The sequence below is a fragment of the Homalodisca vitripennis genome, chromosome 2 (genome assembly GCF_021130785.1).
Source record: "Homalodisca vitripennis isolate AUS2020 chromosome 2, UT_GWSS_2.1, whole genome shotgun sequence".
NCBI lineage: Eukaryota > Metazoa > Arthropoda > Insecta > Hemiptera > Cicadellidae > Homalodisca > Homalodisca vitripennis.
This window is the reverse complement of record NC_060208.1, coordinates 189,178,425-189,193,497: the sequence shown is the minus strand read 5'-3', so window position 1 is coordinate 189,193,497 and position 15,073 is coordinate 189,178,425. Positions and strand designations below refer to the sequence as shown.

The following is a 15,073-nucleotide window of genomic DNA, read 5'->3' as shown; positions in this document are numbered from 1 at the left end:
GGGTTAAAAGTAATTGTATTCATAAATTTAAACTTGAATCACAATATACAAATTGGCTGAGAATAAAAAGACACTTCCTTGTCTATAGACAAACCAAATTCTTTGTCTAGTATTGTCCGTTATTTATTGGAAACTAGAGTACATGCTGTCGCTGTCATTTAATAAAACATTAAAACTGCATTGTCAAACACCTTTGCCTCTAATTCCTGTTTTCATTAAACTTGAGTGTCAAGCCATTATTTAATGTGAAAACCACACGATTTGAACATGGTAATAATACTGTTAACTAAATCAATATTGTATCAAGTAAAATATACATTAATAATTAGCTCACCATAGGTTTCGAGAATGGGAAGGTATCGGCTGAGAGATTATAGATGTGTCGAGCCAAGGCCTGAGCAACGATCTCGGTGTTTCGAGCCAGCTGTGAGATATCAACACTGCTCTTGGTATCCAGTATGGTGCTCCTCAGAGGCTGTTTGTGAGTCTGTGGTGCATATACAACAAATTAACAACACTCTTACACATAAAAGTATGTGTTAATAAAGAAGAAAAGCTCAATAATAAAAACATTTTAGATTCCAAAAGGGTTTTGTTTGCATTTCATTCGATTAAAATTTCTTGACAAACATAACAAATGAGGAAATAAAGTGTTCATTAGAATGAATTGGAAATTGGCTCTAGGAATAACAAACCTTAAGAGAAGAGAGCGTGAAGGCAGATAACTTGCGGATACTGTATCGCTCGTGTTCCCACGCTAACACCTCCTCCGCCAGATTGATCTTCTTGTGGACCACCTCAACGGGTACATTGCTCTTTACACTTTTCAGTTCCTGAAAGAAATAGAAAAAGACATCATTATTTGAGACCACACTTCTTATGTAAATTGCATGTATCAATTTACGAGAACTGAATTTCAGGTATTATCTGTCTTTTAATACTGACTTCTCTCTCACTTGATATTCGAAAGCCTTTAATAGCAGTGAAATAATTAATTACTAGTTTTGATAATATAGTATAATATAGTCTATAATTTGGCACTGTACAAATTTGTAGTATTAAAATAAAATACATCATCCAGTGTATTATTTAGTTCTTATGGACTTCGACAAATGATTATATCACTTTGAGGAATTTATAAAATGAATAAAAAAAGTTCAAAATTTAATGTTTTTAATCAATTTTTATAATAAACCCACATCATTGTCTGGTTGAATAGTTGGGATAATTGCATTATTTGTTTAGGATTAATTTATTAATTTTATTTCTTAGATTAGTTTTAATGACACCATTCTATATTTGTGCAATTTATTTGATAATGAACGAATTATGAAAGAAGAGTATTTAAATTGAACTGACTATAATCTTTTGCAACAATGAGGGTTACAAAGTTGATTTGTGGTATATTAGTTGGAAACAAGTAAAAAAATCCTCCTAAAAAATTGTTTTCAAAAGCTTAAAAATCGAAATGTAGGTTCTTTTAACTATAGGTGTCCACCAAGAATGAATAATTATAACATTTTTTATTCTTGAGTTGCAAAAAGTTTTCAGAAAAAGGTTATGAATTGAACTTGATCAAAAATAATTCTAATTAAAATTGCTGTTCCTATTACCTTGAGGAAGTTGGCTCCTGGGGAGTTGTCCCTTGGAGGTTTTGACACATGGAAGTATAAAGAGTTGGCTCCTCCCACAGTGTCTAGGCACAGGATGAAATTGGCTTCCTTTAAGTAAAGAATATATTGCTCATTAAGTATTCATAAACACACTTTTTTTGCATTATTATTTCAATCACATTCAGAGATGTTCAAGGATTACACCAGGAAGTTAAAGGAAGAGGAGAGAAAGAAAAAACAATTTGCAGTAAAAACTTTAAATGATAGAGTATTACGATTAAAGAGTAATACTAGGAGTTGGTTTTACTGTTAAGATAAATATAGTGAAGTTATACCACAAACATCAACAGTTATAAGATTAGGAATCTGCAAAAGTGAGGCCATACTCATAGTATGTTATGGCTTCATCTACGATGCAATCAGATCAGTACCTCTCACTGATTAGTTCACACAGTTCTGTGCAAAGTCAGAAGCACCATTCAGAAATAAATACAGTACATCAAACTATGTTCATTAAGTTTGTTCAGTAAAAATAAAATAATAAACACAAATTTATTTAGTTAAACCATTATGATTCCTGTAGACCAACTTATTTTCTTAAAATTGCAATTTTTAAATAATAGTTTATGTTTTGAATTTTGAAATAAAATTCACACTTTTTGGTAATGTGGTAAATGTTACTAATTTTAACATTTTACTTTTCTATATACAACTAATACAGTTTTTGAATAAAACATACTTTTTTAATTTCATTCTAATTTAAAAAGTATGAGTAAATAAATTACAAAAAATTTCATTCATGATATAATTTGAAAGTGTTTTTCTTCGTGAAAAAATGGTATGCTAATGATGGGTTAATTATAAGTTTATTTTTATGAATTTCTGAAATATACTTTAAAAAGTCTCCAAAAATTCCTTGCCAGTATAGAAGTCCACCATTGCCACTTCTAGGGTTAAAGACTATTATAAAAACCGATCTTAATTGTCTTTTGACTGAAGTAGGCTTTTTAGACCTGTGTATACATAAATATTTTTTTGATTGTGCTAGCTAACAAGGCAAATCATTTATGGCACAAAAAACACTAAGACCGGAGTAAATTACAATGGATATAAATAAACACTTTTTTTTTCTTTGAGCCATTTTAACATAACTGTCTTAAAATGTTTACAGGAAATGTCTCTAACAATCAATGGTAATTTATTGAACAGCTTTACGCCAGTAAAAAGATATGTACGCTGGGTTTTACTTAGCCTAACATGTTTTAAATCAATTAGATCTCTATTTCTAGTATTACAATCATGAGTTAGGCCTCTCACATTAAATACATCAAGATTCTCTTTTACATACATCAGGCTTTGTAGAACAAAGATACAAGGAAGTGTAAGAATACCAATTTCTACAAAGACAGGCTTACATGAATCAGTAGGCTTTTTATTAAAAATAATGCGTAAAGCTTTCTTTTGGCACAGAAAGACATCAGCAGCATAACTAGAATTCCTCCAGAGAAAGGTACCATACTGAAGGTGTGTATGAAAAAGAGCATAGTAGGCCTTAATAACTAAACTAGAGCTAGTACACAGTGTAAGTTTTTTTAAGAGAAAAATAACTCTGGACAATTGAGTACATAGCGAGGTTATATGGGTTCCCCACGAAAGTTTAGAGTCAAGGGTAATACCAAGCAGTACAGTACATAGGCTAAAAATAATATGTTCAGACTTGTCTTCATTGACACATAGGCTATTTGCAGAGAACCAAAGGTAAGATCTGCAAACAAAAGAGATGGCTTTTGAAAATCTCCTAGACAACCCCTATTCAAATTTTTTGCTAGGTTTCGAAAGTACCAAACATCAATATGTGTTTGATTGATGGATATTTTGGGTATTTCAAAAATGAAGTCTAACCTGTAAAAGAGAGGCATCAACACCATCCAGCTGATCTTCTAGCCACTTCTTACTCCCCTGGTAGTTAAGCTTGCCGCCACCAGACAACAGAAAGAGCAGGTTGACACGTGCATGTGTCTGTGTGTTAGCGTATAGGTGTGAAAACAAACGTGCCAACTCTAGTAACATTGCCACCCCAGACCCGTTGCTGTCTGCTCCAAATGACAGCTCCTGTATTGACAGTACATGACAGAATGAATTTTACAAGCAAAATTAGTGAAAGTGGTGACTTTGAAACTGAACTCAAACCCATCACATATAATACAATACAGCATTTTCAAATTAAGTCATTTACTAACTTATAACAGTAATGAAGTTCTCTGTTTACTAAGTCACAACATGACAAGAAAGGCCATAATTAAATCTTTTAGTAATGATTGAGAATAAGTGAGGAATTTGAAGGAGTAAATTAATAGTCCTGTAACAATTTTTATCAGAAAAAAAAAACAGAATAGTAAATGTATTTCACTCCATAAATTAAAATACATACAAGATCTATTTAAAGTAGTAAAAGAAACACACAAGTTTGATATTTATTTCAAAGCCAATAACCACTGACTGCCTTACACCACCATAAACTAGACTATACAAGGTTTTGGCTTGAAGAAATTCCCTTACTTTTCTATACAACAAAAATCATTTTCCAAATCCTATTACTGAAAAAATCAATGGTTTTTTTATTTAAATTAATTTTATTATAAATAATGTGAGTGTCAAAATATGGTCACAATACTGATCAAAATACAATAGTAAGTTTAAAAGTTAGTAAAAAGCTAATATTTACTTGGACAAAGTTACAAGTAGATCAGTCAAAATTAAAATAATGATAGGCCGTATGTGCAGTTATATGTGCATAGTGTTTGGAATTTACAACCCTATCCCAGAAAGTTCCAGAAGGTCTACAAAACTTGTCTTCTGAATACTGAAAAAATATGAAATTTTAAAAATTACAAGAGAGAGTGTCTACTGCTGAGGATTGACTTTTGGTGACTTTCAGTGACCTTTGAAGCAAAAAACAGTGACATTTTTTGACAACCATTACAAAAGTAGGTAATGAACTAAAGCGATATCTTTACAAAATAATATTTTAGGGATGCTACGACGCTTTCACTGGTAGCGAGTGGCCTTGAACTGTCAACTTACCTCACACACCTCTATCTACTCTTTCACAAAGACGGCGCTGTCCAATATTTTTTAACTTGATCACAAAAGAAATCAGTGTTAGTTTATTTATTTGTTTATTTTGAACTTTTTACGTATTTTCTTCAAAATTGTTGTATATATCCTGCATTTTTCCTGTACACAGTAAATTTAAGTACAATTCCTGCACTTCCCACATTTCCCGCAAGCTGGACACTCTAGTTTATATTTGTGCAATGCCATGTATCTGATGTGTGTATGCACAGATGTGAGTAGCTAATCTTTGTCCACTTGACAATTTTTTTAGTTGTTTAGATATTTTCTATGTCTATATACACAAAACAAATATACTATATAAACAAATTGGTGTCGGGTTGGTTGCACCAATTATAAATAAAAAATGGCTGTACCGATTATAATGATCTCTGATTTGTTGGATTCATCTCTGCCCCAGATAACAGAATATTTATTAAAAATATCATACAAATTCAAGGAAATAGACCATGTAAATAGAAAAAGAACACTATTTTTATATAATATTATAGACTGAAAGAGCTTTGAAATATAATCTATTCTTCTGTGACAGTACAACCATATGTTTAATTAATTTAACCAGTAGTTTAAATTTGTTTACATTTATAGTCTTGAAAGCATACAGTAACCTTGGTAGTAACACTTCTTAATTCAACCTTTTTTCAACCACTGTTGAGCACAGAGTAAAAAAAAATCAAAATATGAAAGTTTAATACGTTTTAGTAAAAATATACATTACATTTTAGCAAATATTAAGTATGCGATGCTTGATGAGGACTGTAATGCAGATATCAAAGTCAAAGTTACTTAAATTTTACTAAAGACTTTTATAAAACCCATCTTAGTTGTCCTTTGCAGAAGTAAGCTTCTCAGACCTGTATATCTATATATCATTTCCTTGATCGGGGAAAAAAGGTAAAATCAACTATGGCACAAAAATACTCATAATAAATTACCGCAATAAATTACAATGGCGAAAAATATACAATTTTTGGCATATTTTCTTTATTGAGGCAACAAGTGTTCATACAAGTGCAAAGCTTACTAAATTGTGTGCGAATAACTGTACTGCAGGTAATTGATAGTAAAATATATAATGTTTATAATTTAATTAATACTCTTTTACAAGAGGTGGTTTAAAATTTGTCCAATATTTTAAGTTTAAAATACATTATACAAACTTACGTCCACATTTTTTTGCACATTAAAAGCATATATTCTGGAAACCCATATTACAATCTATCAAATTAAAGTAGAAGGAAGGGATATAACTTTGTTCTTAAAATATAGCTATTTCTCTGAATCTCTGCAAATCCTTTTACAAGAGAGCTGTATTCTTAGGATTGCTTTTTATATTATTAGATAATCTCAAAAGGTTTAAGAATGACAAAAATTGGATCGGTAGTGGTTTGTTTACATCACACTAAGGTTGAAAAAAGCTATTAGGATTTGAAATTTAAGAATCTGAATCAGATTCTGTACTAGTTTGCTATGTATGTTTAACTTACCGGAGCAACGCCAAAGCTATCATAGTGGGCGACAATGGCTATAGTTGGCATCTTGTCCTCTACTCCGTGGCCAATCAGTTTGCCCTAAAAAGAAACAATAACATAATTTTTATGAAATTCACATAAAAAAGTCGAAGTAAACAAATTTAGTTCCCAATTCATGTTTGCTTCTATAAAATATAGATATTTTTTCTCAGATCTTATTTTTCTTAGCTGACACACTTAAACCAAACTGTCAGACACATAAATACATATTGAATTATTGTCAACTAATATGTTTAACTATATAAAGAATGGTAATTTTTAGTTTCTTATACCTAGATGTCTAGTGATGGAATAACTATTTATGTTTAATTTAATATCACTGGTAGATGAATACAAATTTTCCAGTGTTAATTTTATTATTTCAAGGCCTTTCGGAATCAATGATTCACCATTATCAGGCAACTTCACAACTGGATAAATATTTACATTTTTCTAAATAGATAGATATTAAAATAACATACAGTACAGGATTTGGAAATATAATTAACCAGTATAAAATATTTTTAAAAAATTACATTTTAATTTTCTACTAAATTGAGATGAGAGTAAAATTGAATTTCGAATAGGTACGTTTTCATTATTAATGTTTATTAATGTACAATGTTTCCTAAGCATTTAAGTGTATTTGTGTTAGTAACTTCTTTCAATAGTCGTAAAATTGTATTAGATATGATGTGTCCAGATTCAATAAAGTGATTCGCAATAGCAGACTTTTCAGTTATTCCATATTTTATATGTAAAAAGTGTTCTTTGAATTGTGTCTTGATGCTCCTCTTTGCTTGGTCAATGTACAATTGATCACAGTTGTATTTAATTTCATAAATTCCTGATTTGTTTTCGAATGTGTTTTTGTGTTTGGGATTTCCTAATATTTGTGATAATTTATTGTTTGCTTTGTAAGTGATAGATTTGTTTGTATGCTTTTCAAAGTTTTCTGTAATTGATTTGAAATATTACTGTATGTTGTACAAATGAATACTTGTTTGTTGTCTTGAAGAGGTAGTACTGTTGTTCTAGACTTTCTTGCTTTTCTTTTGATTGATTTGTGAAGTATGCTGCCAATAAGTTGTGTGGTGTAACCATTAAAAAAGCTATATCTTTTATGTAGTTTAATTCTTTGTTGTAGTAGTTGATAGAGTGTGGTGTATTTAAAAGTGTATTAATCATTGAATTAAAACTAACTCTTTTTTGTTGAGGTGGGTGGCTAGATTCGTTGATAGACAAAATACTTCACAAATCAATCAAAAGAAAAGCAAGAAAATCTAGAACAACATTACTACTTGGTGGTTATATAACTGGCTGTCTAGTTGCTTCATTGTCTACAAGTTTATTAACGAAAGATCATGTTTTACTCATACTGTTTTCACTTTCTGTGTATCATAATTTTAAACTTTGTATTTTATTTATATATATCATACATTGACTAAGCAATTAATCTATCTGTTTCATTTGAAGATAAAGGAATAAGTCCTTCATAATATACACCACCAAGAGAAAACATAATGCAAAAAATTCTGGATTATTGACGGAAGGCAAGTACTCTGCTGTAAATGACTACATTAATTAAAAAAATAAGAAAGTAATAAAAAGGTCATTTTTGGGATACCCCGAGATAACGTTAAGACCTAAGGTAAGTTTCATAGTTAGTTTATTTACTCATGTACTCTCTCCAAATGTGATCAGCAGTAGATTGTCTACTGCAAAGTTAACCTTTTATATACAATATATATATATATATATATATATAAAAGTAAAACAAAGAGAATCTTACCTGTATTGAAGCAATATGGACATCCGTCTTTGGCACTGCTTTATTGGTGTTGATAACAATCTGGTAGCCATTAGCCGAGACTGAGTTGAGCAGCGCTGAAACATCACAGCAATTCAAGCCACAAGAATTCAGAAGACTAGGAGAAAATATGAACATAATTTTAGAACTGACTTTTAACTCAAAACTTCACCATTGTTGTCTTCTAAAATGTTATTCAGAAGGACAAGAACCATTTTGTATAGGATGTCATACTTCCTTGAGGTTTACTAAATTTACATAGAATTATCCTGATAAGAAAATTATAGTGTTTTAAAAAACATTTGGTTTACATCCAAAATAATTAGGTCACACTATAATACAGGTTGGAGTGAGGTTGGTGTGAATCGCCTAAGTCACAGCATCCGTCCGGCCAGCTGTATACTCATGTACTTATCACAGCTGATTGATAGAATAATTATGTATTGATCTGTATCGTTCCAGATCGTCAAACTCGATAACTTTTTATATTTCTAGAGCGTAGGTTTTTACCCACTTTGTAAAAAATAGTGTATGGGGATAGAGTGGCCTCCTTCTCAGTAGCATTACTTCCTTTTGGGAGGCAGAAAATCATAACCGATCATCTTAATGACATGTAAATTTCAGAGTAATTCAAATAAAGTCTGCTCTTTGTAATAATTTGATTTTTTTACTGTAAGTAAAAATTCTTCCTAACATAGTGTCTTTTGGATAGTATCAAAGTACTGAAATGTTGAATGAATCAAAATTTTACAAAATGTTTTAAAACTACAAAAAAATCTGTTTTCAATGTACAATGCCCAAAATGTGTTATCATATTCTTGTTTTTGATAGGCCTAAATGTTTTAATTTTGTATTAAAGAGTTTTTTATGTAAATGCGTGTATAGGTTGTTTGTTTACGAATTATAACAAAATCATGAAATATTGCATCTAAGTGAATTTTTGAAGTTATACACTGTAATACCTGTAGTTAAAAACTATAACACCATCAAAAAAGAAATTGAACATAAGTTATTATTTACAACTATTATAAAATTTGTTTAATGCATGCACAATAAACTAGGTTCATAATTTATTAGTTTCAAGTGTATTTCTTACGAAAGAAATTTTTTCAATCAAGTGTTTTAGTCCAAAGTTATAACATTTAATGTGGGTGGCTGTAAAAAAGTAATGTTTGGCCTGGCTCTTCTTGATACAGCACAGGGCACATACCTAGACACCTTTTGCAAATGTAACCTAGAATATAAAATATAGAAAGGGTGGGTATATATAAAGAGTTAACTCACAACTAATGTTAGAGTTAGTTACTTTTACTGCCGTTTTTAATAGCTTCTACCCATACTGTACCTTGTGCTGCTGTGCCGGCCTTCTCATCAGTCACCATACTGTTAGCAACATCATCCACAATGTCCTGTAGTTCTGGAGTCCAAGTGGCAAAGTAAACTGGAATAAACACCTCTTGAGACAGCATTACTTTCTCCAAATCCATCAGAATCTGAAAATTAACAGAAAATACATTATAATATTGAAATTTACATTAATTAGATAAATTTTAAGCTGTATGCCATTATTATGCAACTCTTAGAATCACACAAGAGCACATATCATATCTGCATATAGGGTAGTCTACCCTTCATAGTTGAACTTGGAGGGACCCTTTATACTGACTATCCTTATTTGACTAACCATTGAAGGAAAGACATAATATTACAATACTTCAATATGATCATGTAAGTTATGTAATATCAATGTATCGATTTCCAGTCCATTGAGTTATCCTGGCTTATTTCAAATCAAAGTAATATCTTAAATGTGATTTTTAATCAGTTCAGACGTTCCTAAAGTCTTAGCAACCAGAGTCCGTATCTAAAAATGGTTTGCATAAAAAATGGTATCTACATCAACGCCAGATTCTTTAGCGCCAAACACTTTACTTGACATTTATTTCAATTGCTGTCCTCCTGTTGTTTAATGCCCAGACATTTATTCCTGATCTTACCTGTTTTTCAGATTGTGGTAATGTTTCAATATCTTTCGGTAAAACGACCAGAAGAGCTCCCGCTTTCGATCGAATCTCTCTGAAATGCTCGGCAGATATGTCCTGCAGCCTTGCGACAACGCAGTGGCGTGATGTGCTCCAGCCGCTCAGTGACCGAGCTTCTAGGTTGACGGGAGCTGAACGGCATCCTGAAGAACAGGAATAATTTACAATTAATAAATCACCATTGATTGTATTGTAAGTAATACTAATTGAAACTTACAACTGATAAAAGAAAAACAGACTGTAGAAGCAGGCATTGCTGTACTAAAATAAATACCGTTGGTTAATGTATATGTACTTTGTTCTTGAATAAATAAAGCCAACCAAAAATGAGAAGTTATTGAAAAGATGGTTTGAGCTTTGAGGATATAATTTTGATTGTCATTCTTAAAGTACAAAATAATAAGCTGTACCATTATCTACACCTTCAAGTTTACAATGGATTAATTGTTTATCCTGAAAATCTACATAAGGTGGACTTTATGTTTAAAAAATAGTTTATACATGGTTTGCATAATGCATTGAAGCTTGACTATAATAAACAAGACTACCTGTATATACCTTAACCACCGACAATCCACTTTTACAACTACAGATGACTAGTTTAAAAAGTAAATGAAAAATACCCAAAGTCACCACATCAGGAGGATTCAAAGTGCGTGTTATTTTTACAAACACCTGTTTTATATTAATTTTAACATTAATCTGTTCATCTCTCCATATATTTTCTTGTTTCACTTTTTACAGAATTAACCCTCCTTGTTATGGTTATTTAACTAATTAATTGGCAAGCCATTTTTAACAGTTTTGTAAGAGTCTATTAAAATATATATACATATAAATAATTGTTTTCAGAAAATACAGAATTTTACTATGTCAAAATAAATTATTAATGAATAACTTATTCCTTCTTTATTGTTTATTTATACATTTCTAGACAAAGATACAAAAGAAGGGAAGGGATGTGGAGTCAAGCTTCAAAATTAAACTAATTTTTGAAAAATTTTGAATTTCAGATATTATTTAACTGCTAGCATATTTTATGTAGTTTATAAAAATATAAAATCTGTTGTATTAGAATAATACAAAAGTTATGACTCGAAATACAAGATGCATAAAACTAAAAAACAAGAATTTTAGTATTATCACTAATCAATAAGCAACACTACAATATTAAATTACAATGTTACACCATAAATTATTGAATATAGACAACGCAATTTACATTTTCAAGCTAAGTAAACAAAAAAAAATGGCTAATTTGCAAAAGAAAGTCGTATTTCAATGAATAATTTTATCATGGTCGTTATAAAACCACAAAAGAAGAAAAATGCAGCTTACATTAGGAATTCTCTAACGTTTCAAGTGGTAATTCAATCAAATCTATGCATTTGTTTTTCGCACTAAGAAATGAAAGAGTCAACACTTGTTCTCTAATCTGATAACTAGTCTCTTAGTGAAAAAAGTGGTCTTCACTAGGCGGATCCATTGATTGCCACAAAAAGGGTTAAACTTGTGTTTTAGTATTATATATCTAAAGATTACAGGCTTCAGTCCTAGAAATTTTGTGTTTGTTTTATTTTAATATTTAACAATGCCAGATTACCATAATCCTCTTATTCTTTAAAATTGGACATTATCAATAATGAATAATAGACAAGAAATGTAAAATATTATGAAAAAAGTTAAACTTCATAGCAAAATGAATTGTTTGAAATTATTGAAGGAAAATAATTTTGAAATTAAGTTACATTGGCATTCACTTCAAACTAAGACCAGTTATACAGACAGCCGTCTTGATGTTTATCCCAAACCTGCTCTTTGGGTTGATAAAGATTGATAAGTGAAAAGAATCCATTGCACTGCCACCACATCAACATTCAGGTAACGGCAGCCCGATTTTACATGCACCATAAAAGACGTTTTTAACATCGAGCACTAAACAATGTCCAACCTGATAAGATGATCAGTATTATTGCCACGACAGTGTACTCTAACACTGGTTGCTCGAGAACACAGTAGAGTATTCTAAAAGATAGTGTGGGGAGATTGTCGGCTAATGGGATGAATAAGACCAAGATACAAATGTTCTTCATTTGTGGACCAGAATCTTTTTATTGTAAATGTGAAATTAATGGCCAGAGTGGCAAAATATGAGTTTCGCGTTATTCATCTATTGCTATTGTACTCTTGAACAAAACAATACACAAGGTTTCATGGGATTGAAATGACTAAGAAAAAAGTTGTAGAAAATCAAAAGTGGAACTACTTTCTCGTGTAGAGCAATATTTCATTGTAAATCCACGTGGGGCATCACGTGATCTTCTTGTGGCTGTGAGTCAACCTCATTTTGGTTCCTGATGACGTTGCGCCATATTTGGATATATCAAATAACAATAATACTGATATCGGAGGATTTTTACCCAAATAAATGTTGTTTTTGTGAATTTAGATGTGATATTTGGTACTTTGGGATTATACCGACCACACTAGTATGAAGAACACAAAAATAGAAATTTATAGAAACAAACATGATAGAACGTAAAAACAACTCTTCAATTACAAAATTACAAACTTACAAGCATTTCCAGGTATTGTGATCGCTGTTATCTTATCTTTCTCGAGAATCCTGATTACGGCAGGCCGCGCGGCATCACGTGATTTGCACGGTACATAATTGCCTTTCCATTACAATTCAATTTATATTTCTGATTAGCCCCTCTAGAATTTGATATTTTACTGATAGGTACTATCTCGAGGGATGTTTTTCTTTCGTCGACATCAGCGCGGGGCAGCACCAAAGGTGCTGTCAATGCCCGCGCTGATGGCCGGAGGCACTCGCATTTTGGGTGGCGGAATGTGATCAAGAATAAAAAACAAGTTTTTAGTGTTTTTTTAATAAAGAGTTTAGTTTGGTAAATGATTGTTTTTGTTGAATTTTTGTGTTTGGAGAAATGTAGAGGTAAAACACGGAAGTACAACAAAGCGATGCACCAGCTGAACGGGCGGCGAGACTGCAATCACGTTATCTACTAGACGCTCGACTTTGACCTCTGTCTGAGGATGGGGAGGGGTTTGCGATAAGACAATTCCTGTTTTTATATTGACGAAATATTGTTCTACGCTAATCTAGTAATCAGTAGAAACGAAATGTGAAATAACGATTCATGTCTGGGTGTGGTCGGTATAATCCCAAAGTACCTGATATTTTCACCAATGGCTTCCAACTAATACTGTGAGCTACGAAACGCAACTTGACAAAAACAAACAGATAGTGTAAATTCACCTAATCATAACTTTCTATGATCTTGCAGGAAAAATTCCATTTTAAATGTTCTACTTTATTGTTATTTGTCACTTACATCTCATTAATCTTATACCGTTTTGGGTACTTTGGTATTATCTGGAGGCCACTGTTTTTGGATGAGTTTTTCTTACCAGGGAGCTAATAAACTACACTAGAAAGTTAGATGATCTGGTATGTGATCTGTGGTTGGGAAAGTGTCAATCGGAAATGCCTCTGACCATCAGTGAGGGCTTCAGTGGTGCCATGTTGCACTTCTAGCCAAAAAAGAAAAACAACCCTCGAGATAATATCTAAATTCAAGCTCAGTTCATGTGAGCGCCCATTAGCTTTTTATATTTATAATCGAATGTCTTGATTATTAGCACCAGTTGCCTTGTTTAAAAAGTTGTCATTATAGTTGACGGTAAAATGCACAAAACCACATTCAATCAATCCAAAATAGGCTATGCCTTCCAAATATGCCTATATTTATGGTTGTTCACATAATGGCTTTTTCGGCTTCACATTAACATCTTTAAGCCAAGAAAACACGTTTTATCATCTTTTAAAGCAATTTCATTAAGTTCTCCAAAGTTGACAGTCATTTTGAATGACCACTTACTTATTAAAAAGTAAAATGTTATTTTTATTATATAAAAGTGTTTACAATTTATGCAGATAATATACTGAAATTAATTAATCAGTAGACATTGGTTATGGCTTGATAATATCATTTGTCAATATCGATATAAAAAGCTGGATCCACAATGGTACTCTCCCTATATTTATATTTTGAAACTGTTTAAAATTTCATTGGAACAGATGATTTAAGTTAATTGTTCATACTAATTAGATTATAATGATGGTTGTAACTAAACAATGTTTGTTAATATGGATATAAAGACAAGTTCTACTTATATCAGTCAATCCAAAGCTTGTACCATAAGTATTCTATAGGCTAGTTCACTGTTAACAGTATGATACCAAATAAAAGTAGTTTACAATAAACAGATTTTACACATTATATTAAAATAGTCTGTAAATCGCCCAAAATTAGCCTACTAGTTAGAGAAAAATCAACTGCGAATTCTAAGGTTAGCCCAGTTCACATACCGTTATGAACTTAACCTAGCCTAGGCCTAAGCATTATCTATTTGTTTTTAAAACACAATTTACCATGAGGAACTCCATGTAAATCATATTGCTGCATGCGGGAGATTGGAAATTCATATGATGCTCCAACCGGATTAACGGGAGATATGATTATAAATAGGGGCAATGCAAGTAATAAATAAAATGGAAAAATTCCTTTAAATATCTCAGAAAATTCATCGGCCTCGTTAAGCCACATGTTAAAATCTTAAACAAAAATATTAAATTATCTACGATGCTCAATATGAGTTAATTTTAAGCAATTAGTACTAATTCACAAATATTACAAAATAAACTACTTTCTTTCACTTAAGCAAGACATAACCTAAATTTGTACAAGAATTCCCCAGACCCTCTCATAGACTAAGAGAAGAGAAGAGAGTGATAGAGATGGGCGTTAGTTAACGTAACAGGATAAACAAAGGTGGTACCGCTTAGCAACAGTTGTCCCCTACAATGTGTTACGAGAAACAACCCAGTTATTTTGGCAATGAACAATGAATCATTCGTTTCATTGCCGGCAACGG

General features: G+C 31.4%; 1 protein-coding gene across 1 annotated transcript in view; it reads right to left on the bottom strand.

Annotated features, from left to right (window-relative positions):
* The window catches only part of LOC124355191 (nicalin-1-like), a 31,286-nt gene extending 16,359 nt beyond the window's left edge, over positions 1-14,927 (bottom strand). The window contains exons 1-9 of the mRNA XM_046806198.1: positions 14,571-14,927; positions 10,067-10,254; positions 9,415-9,562; positions 8,052-8,146; positions 6,236-6,319; positions 3,516-3,725; positions 1,614-1,721; positions 696-833; positions 335-487 (exon numbers count right to left, since the gene is read on the bottom strand). Coding sequence (XP_046662154.1) covers positions 335-487; positions 696-833; positions 1,614-1,721; positions 3,516-3,725; positions 6,236-6,319; positions 8,052-8,146; positions 9,415-9,562; positions 10,067-10,254; positions 14,571-14,745 — 1,299 coding nt within the window. The 5' untranslated portion in view covers positions 14,746-14,927. The remainder of the gene's footprint in view (positions 1-334; positions 488-695; positions 834-1,613; positions 1,722-3,515; positions 3,726-6,235; positions 6,320-8,051; positions 8,147-9,414; positions 9,563-10,066; positions 10,255-14,570) is intronic.
* Positions 14,928-15,073: the final 146 nt, after the last annotated feature.